This window comes from Chenopodium album, chromosome 2, assembly GCF_948465745.1.
Source record: "Chenopodium album chromosome 2, dcCheAlbu1.1, whole genome shotgun sequence".
In the NCBI taxonomy this organism is placed as follows: Eukaryota; Viridiplantae; Streptophyta; class Magnoliopsida; order Caryophyllales; family Amaranthaceae; genus Chenopodium; species Chenopodium album.
In genome coordinates, this window is record NC_137835.1 from 84,365,231 (window position 1) to 84,377,703 (window position 12,473).

Genomic DNA, 12,473 nt, shown 5'->3' on the forward strand with positions numbered 1-12,473 from the left:
TTCTATAATCTGATTTTTGACCACTATAGTAACTTAGTAAGGCTTGAAACAACCTCAGTCCAATAATAAAATAGCTTAAGACATGTGTACTTTGGAATTTGGCTAAGGGTGAGTTTTGACTCAAAACTCACATACAAGACTATGTTTTTCTGCAATAAAATGGTTCAAACACTATAGGTAGTTTTAAGATGAGTTTTGAAATATTTAAAAAAAATTAAGTTACACTGAGAGTAATTTAAAGTTAGTGAAAAAATAACGTGATAGAGTCTGAATTACGAGTTTGGGTCAGGAAATAAACTTACCCTAATGTCTCAATGCATTTAATTTTTGATTTGTTAGGTTTTTTTTATTTGTTTTTTGTTGGTTTTGTTAGTTTTTTACTAACTTTTTTTAATCAAATATTGACTACAAAGTCAACACTTGGCTTAAATAGTCAACAGTCTACTTTAAATTGCAATTATAGCGAAAAAAAAAATCTTTGACGGATTATTTTCCCTTGTTCTTCGCTGTAGATCCGCATTCTCTCTCCTTATTCAACGGCTACTTGCCCTTTCCTTTATCGGTCTCTCGGAGTTTGCTGTTTGGCAGTTTAAGGACTAAGGTATGTAAATTTTGTTTAATTACTACAGTTTTGTTAATTGATTGAAAATTAAGGTTAAAGTTTGGTTATTTGATTGAATTGCACAATTGATAAGTTAATTTTGTTTGATCGTTCATATATTTCAGATTTTAATCACTTAATTGATAAGTATTGTTCAATTGTTGTAGGATATTTGGATTTAAATCATTAATTAGATAAATTAGCCACTTTTCTCTCATATACATGTAATTTTCCCACAATCTATTTCTTCTTCTTCTTCTTTTTTTTTTTAATTCAACTCCAATACATTACTGATAATTCCAAAGATTTGTTTTTTCTTCCTAATTGTCATACTTAACTGGGGTCTTGTATTTGCGCTATTTAATTCTCTAAATTTCTCTTTGCAATTCAGTTTCACCCTTAATTAACTAGTTTGAATTGGGTTATTGATTTGATTTGATTTGTTAATTTTTTTCATATAGAATTATTAATCATTGATTTCTTGCTTAATTTATCGATATTCGATTGGATTATTAGTTAATGTTTAGGGATTATTAATATTATTCAGTTTGCTTTTCTAATTATAGTTTGTTGTTAATGTTAGTAGTATCCAATTTGAGATCTGAAGTTTTGAAAATTCAAGTGTTGGGCAATACCATTAGAGTTGACTGTGATTCAGTGAAGCAGGACTAAGGTTAGTTTATCTTCTTTCAATTTAAATGATTTTTATGTTATTGGATTTTAATTTGTTGAATAATGAATCGAATTTAATTTTGGATTAAATGATGTTTGGAAGAATTATTTTGATTGTTATTTGAAAAGATTCTTGTTTTGATATTGCTGCATTGTTACCTTGAAGTGACTGTGATGAATTATGATTTTTCGAGTTTCGGGTTGATTTGGAATCCATGTGCATGTTTTTAGGTGTAATTATTACTGATTTACATTTTATTTAACATCCATGAGATTTATCACCTTAATTGTTACTACTTCTTATGTGATAGTAGTAGAATGAAACTGTATATGATTGACATCAAAAGATTTCAATTTTGAATTTGTGTGTTGGCTGGTGGTGGTGGTGGAACTAGGTCGTTTCGATGTGGGATGTTGTTGAATTTTGAGGGAAATTTGGTTCTTTTATCAGGGGGCTATTGATTCTTGGCTGTTAAATCCTTTCAAAAAGATTAATGCGAGTGGAGTATGGAGTCAAATTTGGTGATGTGATATCGCGAGAGATAAAGTAACAAAAAGGTTGTGGATTGTTTTCATAATTTTAGTTGTGAATAATTGCTTGAAAAATGATGTTCTTGGGATTGTATTGCAACAAAATTAGTTAAAGTTAAATTTAAGTGGAATGGGGCTTGTTAGGGGGTTTATTGCTTCTTGGGTGTTTAATCCATTCAAATTGATTAATGTGAGGGGAGTATGAAGTCAAATTTGGTGATATAACATCAGATGGAATTAAAGAAAAAATGGTCGTAGATAAATTTATTGTTTTAGTTGGTGAATAAATGTTTGCAAAATGTGTTCTTGGGATATTATTTCAACAATAAATTTAATTGAACATTTGAACTTTTATCAATACCTCTTTTCACTAAACAAAAACAGAAATAGCCAACAAACTGACAAAGGTGAAACTTAGTTTTGACCATCAATGAAGAGGCTAAGTCAATTTGATGTGTTCAACTATCCGTAAGAGCCCGTGAAAAGGAAAAAATTGATTGATTTTTTCATCTAGATAGGGTATAGTACTATAGTGTGGAGGGAATATATTCAATGAAAATCTTATGAACCTAGTAAGTAGTAAGCAGGACTTTCCTCAAAAACTATCTGAAAAAATAAAGGGGATTGGTTTTCAAAACTTGAAACTTGACTGGCACAATTGTCATGATATATAGTAGAGCTTTTTTTAAAAAGTTTTTGGTTTGAAATGTTATAATGTGTGTGATGTACTTTATGACTTTGTCTAACTCCTATCTATTATTTCGCGAACTAAAAAAAATTAATAGCTGCTCCCATGTTAAGTTATTCATTTTACTGTGATACATTGCAGACGGATCATTGTTTTCAAATTACCATTCTCAGAATTTTGGTATGATGGGTCACAAAGAAAACCAGGACTCGTTAACAAGTAACTTGGGTAATATTGCACGGAGATGCTTGTTTGGTGTCCTTTCTATGGGACCAATCCCTGATCATATTGCTTTCATTATGGATGGAAACCGAAGATATTCTAGGAGATTGAAATTAGAGGAAGGAGCAGGACATAAGTTAGGCTTTACTGCTCTAATGTCCATGCTTAAGTACTGTTATGAGCTTGAAGTGAAATATATAACTGTATATGCCTTCAGTATCGATAATTTTAAAAGACGTCCTGAGGAAGTGAAGTTTTTGATGGAGCTTATACAGGAGAAGATTGAAAGCTTGTTAAAAGAAGATAGCATTGTTAACCAATATGGAGTTAGAGTTCATTTTATCGGGGACTTGAGGCTACTAGATGACTCGGTAAGGTTAGCTGCTGAGAAGGCTATGGCAGCCACTGCTGGTAATTCCAAAGCCGTGCTCTCAATTTGTATCGCTTACACTTCTTCCAATGAGATTGTGAATGCTGTTCAACAATGTTGTGAAGAGAAATGGGATGAACTTAGAATACTAGATTCATGTGGTGCAGCGTATGGGTTAACTGACTATACTGGCAATGGGCACACGACAGAGAAATTCTCAATAGGTGTGATGGATATTGAGAAGCATATGTATATGAAGGTTGCTCCTAATCCTGATATTGTTGTCCGGACTTCCGGAGAAAACCGCTTGAGCAATTTTCTTATCTGGCAGAGTGCACACTCCATTCTGTATAGCCCCTCTGTGCTTTGGCCTGAGATTGGTCTTTGGCATTTAGTTTGGGCTGTCCTGAATTTCCAAAGAAATCAAGCTTGTTCGGGTAAGTAAAAAGCGCGACATCACTGATGATAACAAAGAAAGAAAGACGATTGCAGGAGCTGGAATCTATGAAGATAAGTGAAGGGTGTAGTTGACATCTTGATATGATTATAATGATTAGCAAGGTAATTTATGTGAATTTGATGACGAAAATTATAAACCTCAATATTGTGGTGTTGTTTACGGAGTAGTTTACATTTTACAACCAATTACAGCCAGTTACTCCATAAATCATTCTCTTCAATTCAAACGAATTCTAAGTTTCAATCATGTCCAATTTGGTCCAAATCTTACAGTAGAAGCTAACCGATTTTGGGCCAACTATTTGATTTAATAATGTATGGTTGGTGCACCCGGGTGCACAATGCGCATGGTGCACCCGGAAAGAACATTAGGTATATTTAAAAGAACATGGGCGAAAAAAAGAACATTATAGATATTTATAAAGAACGTGAACATAATATGTTCTTTAAATTTGATTATTATGTTCTTTGAGTTTGAAATATATGTTCTTTATATTATACAATATGTTCTTTAATGTATGTACATTTAAAAAAAAAAAAAAATTCACCCGAGTAACTAGAAAAAAGAACATGTTCTTTACTATATTATCATGTTCTTTTTGTAAAGCCTTTATGTTCTTTGGCTAGAGGTGATCAAAGTTAGACTGACCCGACTTGATTTTGGACGGGTTTTGGGCAGAATTTTTTTGCCCCCAAATCGGGTCGGACCCAGCCCGTAAATTTAAATTTTTGGGCGAGTTTGGGATTGCGTTTTTATGCATTATTTTAGTTGATTTTTTTAACTCAACCCGAAAAGCCCGCACGGCCAGACCATTTTGGGCATAAAAACTTCAGCCCAAAACTTGGCCCGACTCGAGAAGTGAGCTGATTTTTTAACCTTGCCCCGGTCCGTCCAATGATCACCTATATCTTTGTCAAACACGAACATGTTCTTTTTTGTCAAATATAATGTTCTTTTTCAAACACGTTCAACCACCCAAGTAACCATGAAAAATAACATGTTCTTTTTGTACAGACTTTATGTTCTTTGTAATGTCACGTTCTTGTCAAACACAAACATGTTCTTTTGTCAAACACATGTATGTTCTTTTTCAAATACTAGCATGTTCTTTTTTTTTTCCCCCATGTTCTTTAAAATATGCTTAATGTTCTTTCCGGGTGCACTATACTATTTTCATTGATTTAAAGCAAATTATAGCAAAGGTAAAAGCTAGTATTAAGCTAACACTTCGTAGCATTTTTTGCCCTTTTTATTTTTTTTTTGACCCAAAGCAACAGCTTTGTTAAAAACGAAAGAAGTTAAGGTACATCATTAGCAACAGCACTAACCACACAAGGGGGGACCTCATCAATCCACACCCTCATCTCAACATAACTTCTACTCAAATTTGCTAATTTATGGGCAACAGCATTCCCTTTTCTCCCAACATGGGAGACAGAAAAAGAAGAACAAAGGCTAGCAAGATGATAAATATCATTAACAACCACACCCATCAGAGAGTTCTCACGGGTTCCTTTCTTCAGCTTATGGTAGAGATTAAGGTAGTCCACCTCTAAAATCAAGCAACGCAGCCCTGCCTCGAGAGCAATTTCAATGGCGTGCCTAGCAGCCAAGGCTTCCGCGACAATAATATCAAAAGAACCAGCCATCAAACAGCAAGTGGATGCCATGACTACCCCCAAATCGTTCCTCATAACCGCACCAAGACCCACCGAGTTGTTTTCGAAGACAGCGGCATCAGCATTAACCTTGAAAAAACCCATCCTAGGAGGGGACCAAACCTGACCTGAACACAAAGCACTCCCAACACCAGAGCTAACCATAACAGTGGCCTTCTCAAACTCACCAACCAGGCCAGAGGCTTTCTAAGAGTTTGAGGTTGCATGTTCGAAGCTTGTAAAGATCATACACAAGTTTTTTTTTTTTTTTTGAAGAAAATGAGTTAAACATTTATAGCGATTGTAATCGCTACAATAATCACCACGATTGGATATAGTTTTTCGTATCGATTATTGAGGTCAACCCCAGCGATATTGAAAACCACTACTAAAGGCTAAGGCAACAGGGGATATTGTATCGAATGACCATTCGTTGGGAAAGCTTTTTTGTTGCAATTACAATCGATACTAAAGGTTAAAATAATCGTTACGAAAAGGTTATTTTCTTGTAGTGATCTAGGAATTTAACTAGTTGTGGCATAAGTTAATAGAGGGACGAAACACGATACCGTGCTTACAACTGCTATGGATTTGACTTCAACACGCAAAAGTCAATAGAGGGACAAAAAAGAGTATCGTGTTTATAACTTCTAGGATTTTCACTAAGTGTGTCATAAATGAATAGAGGGACGAAACACGGTATCATATTTTAAACTTCTAGGAATTTGACTAGTCACATAAGTCAATAGAGGTAGGAAACACGATACAATGTTTTAAACTTCTAGAAATTTGACTAGTTGTGAAATAAGTCTATAGAGGTAGGAAACATGGTATCGTATTTTAAACTTCTAGGAAATTAACTAGTTGTCCGTGGTAGGTTTGAGTTCACGAAATCGGTGTAAGTTGTGAATAGGTAAATTGACCGTTTTAAGGCAAATTGGATGGTTCCACCCACCTAATTGGACTTCTTAAGGGTATTTGGGACCGTGCCATTTATCTCAGCAATTTTTATTTACGGGCGAAAAAGGTCAAAAAAGTCCAAAATTAAAGGCTATTATCCACGAATTTTGAGGAATTTCGGAGGTTACGTGGGCCGGTAGCGAAAATTCTTGAGGCTCTAGGGGGATACATCTCAGGCTTATGTAATGCCATTTGGAACCATACATGACCATTATTTGTTTTCATAAATGTCCATGGTAGGCTTGAGTTCACGAAATCGGTTCAAGTTATGAACGGGTAAATTGACCGTTTTAAAGAAAATTGGATGGATCCACCAACCTAATTGGACTCCCGGAGGGTATTAAGGACCGTGGTAAACATCTCGACAATTTTTATTTTCGGGCGAAAAAAGGTTAAAAAATTTCAAAATTGAAGGCTATTATCCACGTTTTTTGAGGAATTTCGAAGGTTACGGGGCCGGTGGCGAAAAGTTTTGAGGCCCTAGGGGATAAATCTCAGGGTCATATAATGTTGTTTGGAACCATATATGACCATTATATTTTATCATAAATGTCCGTCGTAGGCTTGAGTTCACGAAATCGGTGCAAGTTGTGAACGGGTAAATTGACCGTTTTAAGGTAAATTGGATTATTCCACCCACTTAATTGGATTCCCGGAGGGTATTAGGGACCATGCTAAACTTCTCGGAATTTTTTAATGCCGGGCGAAAAAAGGTCAAAAAATTCTAAATTAAAGACTATTATCCACGATTTTTGAGGAATTTCGGAAGGTATGGGGCCCGGTGTCGAAAAGACTTGAGGCCCTAGGTGTCACGATTCGGGAGTTTGGTCCCTGAACTCCTGAATCGTGCGGCGCGCTCTAGACTTTTGGCGGGCAAGAACACGAGCCTTGAGCGAAAGTGGGGCTTGTGTGCACAAAGCAACATCTGCGGGCAATTAAATCAAATGAGCACTCACGTCTATTTGGGCGACGGAGTACGGGTGGTCGAGGCTTGTGACGGCCGATACTTCAAGACGGGCACAAGCGGGTCCAAACCACGAGTTCTTAATGTATCAAGCTGGTTTGGAGGGGAGCTATTTTGCAAGTAAGACACAATATCTGTAAAGGTCTAATAACAAACAAGCATAAAAGCAAACAAACACTTGGTAGAAGGCTTAGGATTTCATTAATCATTCACCCTCTAAAGAGCTTTAATTTTATTACAAGGAGAATCCATAGTGAACACTGAACTGACATTAACACAATAATGGAACCTCAAGCTAAAAAAAATATAAACTAAACTCTAAGAAAGCATTTAAAGAGAATCTAACACATCAAAAGGAGTTGGATTCTAACACTATGGGATACATCTCAGGATCATATGATGCCGTTTTTAATCATATATGACCATTATATGTTGTCATAAATGTCCGTGGTAGGTTTAAGTTCACGAATTCGATGCAAGTTGTGAACTGTTAAATTAACCATTTTAAGGCAAATTAGATGGTTCCACCCACCTAATTGGACTCAGGAAGGATATTTGGGACCATGATAAACATCTCGGCAATTTTTATTTCGGGCGAAAAAAGGTGAAAAAAAAAATCAAAAATTAAAGGCTATTATTCACGCTTTTGAGGAATTTCGGAGGCCACGAGGTCCAGTGGCGAAAAGTCTTGAGGCTCTAGGGGATACATCTCAGGGTCATAATGCCATTTGGAACCATATATGACCATTAAATGTTGTCGTAAATGTCCGTAGTAGGTTTGAGTTCACGAAATCGGTGCAAGTTGTGAACTGGTAAATTGACTGTTTTAAGGCAAGTTGGATGATTCAACCCACCTAGTTGGACTTCCGGAGGGTATTTTGTACCATGAAATTTATCTCGGCAAATTTTATTCCGGGCAAAAAAGGTAAAAATATTGCAAAATTAAAGGCTATTATCCACGATTTTTGAGGAATTTCAGAGGTTACGGGGCCCGGTGGCGAAAAGTCTTGAGGCTCTAGGGGATACATCTCAGGCTCATATAAAGCCATTTGGAACCATACATGACCATCATATGTTTTCATAAATGTCCGTGGTAGGTTTGAGTTCACAAAATCGGTGCAAGTTGTGAGCTGGTAAATTGACTGTTTTAAGGCAAGTTGGATGATTAAACCCACCTAGTTGGACTTCCGGAGGGTATTTTGGACCGCGCAATTTATCTCGGCAATTTTTATTTCTGGGCAAAAAAGGTAAAAATATTGCAAAATAGAAGGCTTTTATCCACGATTTTTGAGGAATTTCGGTTGTTACGAGGCCCGGTGGCGAAAAGTCTTGAGGCTCTAGGGGATACATCTCAGGCTCATATAATGCCGTTTGGAACCATACATGACCATCATATGTTTTCATAAATGTCCGTGGTAGGCTTGAGTTCACAAAATTTTTACAAGTTAAGAACGGGTAAATTGACCGTTTTAAAGCAAATTGGATGGATCCACCAACCCAATTGGACTCCAAGAGGGTATTAGGGACCGTGGTAAACATCTCTGAAATTTTTATTTCCGGACGAAAATAAGTCAAAAATTCCAAAAGTGAAGGCTATTATTCACGTTTTTGATGAATTTCAGAGGTTATGCGGCCCGGTGGCGAAAAGTTTTGAGGCCCTAGGGGATAAATCTCAGGGTCATATAATGCTGTTTGGAACCATATATGACCATTATATGTTGTCATAAATGTCCGTGGTAGGTTTGAGTTCACGAAATCGGTGCAAGTTGTGAACGGGTAAATTGACTGTTTTAAGGCAAACTGGATGGTTCCACCCACTTAATTGGACTCCCGGAGGGTATCAGGGGACATGATAAACTTCTCGGAAATTTTTATTTTCGGGCTAAAAAATGTCAAAAAATTCAAAAATTGAAGGCTATTATCCACGTTTTTTTGATGAATTTCAGAAGTTATGGGGCGTGGTGTCGAAAAGACTTGAGGCCCTAGGGGATACATCTCAAGATCATATAATGCCATTTTTAACCATATATGACCATTATATGTTGTCATAAATGTCGGGGTAGGTTTGAGTTCACGAAATCGGTGTAAGTTGTGAACTGGTAAATTGACTGTTTTAAGGCAAGTTGGATGATTCAACCCACCTAGTTGGACTTCTGGAGGGTATTTTGGACCGTGCAATTTATCTCTGCAATTTTTATTTTCGGGCAAAAAAGATAAAAATATTGCAAAATTGAAGGCTATTATACACGACTTTTAAGGAATTTCGGAGGTTACGAGGCCTGGTGGCGAATAATCTTGAGTCTCTAGGGGATACATCTCAGGCTCATATAATGCCGTTTGAAACCATACATGACTATCATATGTTTTCATAAATGTCCGTGGTAGGCTTGAGTTCACGAAATTTTTACAAGTTAAGAACGGGTAGATTGACCGTTTTAAAGCAAATTGGATGGATCCACCAACCAAATTGGACCCCCAGAGGGTATTAGGGACCGTGGTAAACATCTTGGTAATTCTATTTCCGGGCGAAAAAAGGTCAAAAATTCCTAAAGTGAAGGCTATTATCCACGTTTTTTGAGGAATTTCGGAGGTTATGCGGTCCGGTGGCGAAAAGTTTTGAGGCCCTAAAGGATAAATCTCAGGGTCATATAATGTTGTTTGGAACCATATATGACCATTATATGTTGTCATAAATGTCCGTGGTAGGTTTGAGTTCACGAAATTGGTGCAAGTTGTGAACGGGTAAATTGACTGTTTTAAGGCAAACTGGATGGTTCCACCCACTTAATTGTACTCCCAAAGGGTATTAGGGACCATGGTAAACTTCTCAGAAATTTTTATTTCTGGGCTAAAAAAATGTCAAAAAATTCCAAAATTGAAGGCTATTATCCACGTTTTTTGATAAATTTCAGAGGTTATGGGTCTGGTGTCGAAAAGACTTGAAGCTCTAGGGGATATATCTCAGGATCATATAATGCCGTTTTTAACCATATATGACAATTATATGTTGTCATAAATGTCCGTGGTAGGTTTGAGTTCACGAAATCGGTGCAAGTTATGAACTGGTAAATTGACCATTTTAAGACAAATTGGATGGTTACACCCACCTAATTGAACTCCAGGAGGGTATTTGGGACCATGCTAAACATCTCGGCAATTTTTATTTCCGAACGAAAAATGTTCAAAAAATTCCAAAATTGAAGGTTATTATCCACACTTTTTGAAGAAATTCGGAGATCAGGGGGCCCGGTGGAGAAAAGTCTTGAAGCCCTGCGGGATGCATCTCAAAGTCATATAATGCCGTTTGGAACCGCATATGACCATTTGATGTTGTCATAAATGTCCGTGGTTGGCTTGAATTCACAAAATCGGTAAAAGTTTTGAACGGGTAAATTGACTGTTTTAAGGCAAATTTGATGGTTCCATCCACCTAAATGTACTCCCGGAGGATATTAAGGACCATGGTAAACTTCTCGGGCATTTTTATTTTCGAATGAAAAAAGGTTAAAAAATTCCAAAATTGAAGGAGGAATTTTGAATGTTATGGGGCCTGGTGGCGAAAACACTCGAGGCCCTAGGGGATACATCTCAGGGTTTATAATGCTGTTTGGAACCATATATTACAATATATGTTGTCATAAATGTATGTGGTAGGCTTAAGTTCACGAAATCGGTGCAAATTATGAACGGGTAAATTGACCATTTTTAAGGCATGTTAGATAGTTTCACCCACCTAATTGGACTCACAGGGGGTATTAGGGATCAAAGTAAATATCTCGACAATTTTTTTTTCGAGCGAAAAAACTTCTAAAAATTCCAATATTAAAGGCTATTATCCACACGTTTGGAGGAATTCTGGAGGTTACATGCCCGGTGGCAAAAAGTCTTGAGCCCCTAAACGATACATCTCAGGGTCATATAATTCCATTTGGAACCATATATGACCGATAATGTTGTCGTAATTGTCCGTGGAAGATTTGAGTTTCTGAAATCGGTGCAATTTGTGAACGGGTAAATTGATCGTTTTAAGGAAAATTGGATGGTACCACCCACCTAATTGTACTCCCGGAGGGTATTAGGGACCATGGTAAACTTCTTTGCAATTTTTTTTTCGGGCAAAAAAAGGTCAAAAAATTCCAAAATTGAAGGCTTATTATCCACGTTTTTTGATGAATTTCGGAGGTTACGAGACCTGGTGGCGAAAAGACTTGAGGCCATAGGGGATATATCTTAGGATCATATAATGTCGTTTGTAACCATATATAACCATTATATGTTGTCATAAATGTCCGTGTTAGGTTTGATTTCACGAAATCGATGCAAGTTGTGAACAGGTAAATTGACCGTTTTAAGGTAAGTTGGATGGTTCCACTCACTTAATTGGACCCCTGGAGATTATTTGGGACCATGCTAAACATCTCATCAATTTTTATTTCTGGGCGAAAAAAGGTCAAAAAATTCCAAACTTGAAGGCTATTATCTACGCTTTTTGAGGAATTTTGGAGGTTATGGGGCCCGATGGAGAAAAGTTTTGAGGCCCTAAGTCAATAGAGGATGAAACACGGTACCGTGTTTACAAATACTATGGATTTAATTTCAAAACACATAAGTCAATAGAGGGACAAAACACCGTACCGAGTTTTAAACTTCTAGGAATTTGACTAGTTGTGGCATAAATCTATAGAGAGGCGAAACGCGATACCGTGTTTTAAACTCCTATGGATTTGAATGCAACACGTATAAATCAATAGAGGGATTAAACATGGTACCGTGTTTTAAACTTCTAGGAATTTAACTAGTTGTGGTGTATGTCAATAGAAGGACAAAACAGGGTCCCATGTTTTTAACTTCTTGGAATTTGACCATTTGTGGCATCAGTCAATAGAGGAAAGAAACACGGTGTCGGGTTTTAAACTTCTAGGAATTTGATTAATTGTGGCATAAGTTAATAGAGCGACGAAACACAGAACCGTGTTTATAACTGCTATGGATTTAACTTCAACACGCATAAGTCAATAGAGGGACGAAACACCGTACCGTGTTTATAACTTCTAGGGTTTTCACTAATTGTGTCATAAGTCAATAGAGGGACAAAACACGGTACTGTGTTTTAAACTTCTAGGAATTTGACTAGTTGCAGAGTAAGTCAATAAAGGTAGGAAACACGGTACCGTGTTTTAAATTTCTAGGAAATTGACTGGTTGTGGCATAAGTCTATAGAGGGACGAAACACGGTATCGTGTTTTAAACTTCTATGAATTTGACTAGTTGTGTCATAAGTCTATAGAGGTAGGAAACACGGTACCGTGTTTTAAACTTCTAGGAATTGACTAATTTTCCGTGATAG

At 36.6% G+C, this 12,473-nt stretch overlaps 1 protein-coding gene and 1 pseudogene across 3 annotated transcripts; one reads left to right on the top strand and one right to left on the bottom strand.

Moving 5' to 3' along the window:
• Window positions 1-469: 469 nt before the first annotated feature.
• LOC145604483 (dehydrodolichyl diphosphate synthase CPT3 pseudogene) lies at window positions 470-3,787 on the top strand (annotated as a pseudogene). 2 transcript variants are annotated; one of them, XR_014104937.1, is made up of 3 exons: window positions 470-601; window positions 1,188-1,274; window positions 2,634-3,787. The product of XR_014104937.1 is annotated as a dehydrodolichyl diphosphate synthase CPT3 pseudogene, transcript variant X1 (transcript). The 2 variants fall into 2 exon arrangements; XR_014104938.1 differs by having other exon boundaries at window positions 480-601; window positions 1,185-1,274.
• A 1,055-nt stretch (window positions 3,788-4,842) lies between these two features.
• On the bottom strand, window positions 4,843-5,367 carry LOC145578086 (uncharacterized). The gene has a single exon (XM_081635482.1). It carries the CDS (start codon window positions 5,365-5,367, stop codon window positions 4,843-4,845), a length of 525 nt encoding a protein of 174 aa, XP_081491608.1.
• Window positions 5,368-12,473: the final 7,106 nt, after the last annotated feature.

What these genes read in the sequence shown, in the direction of transcription:
- LOC145578086 (XM_081635482.1), bottom strand. Translation starts at nt 5,367, where the DNA reads ATGGTTAGCTCTGGTGTTGGGAGTGCTTTGTGTTCAGGTCAGGTTTGG.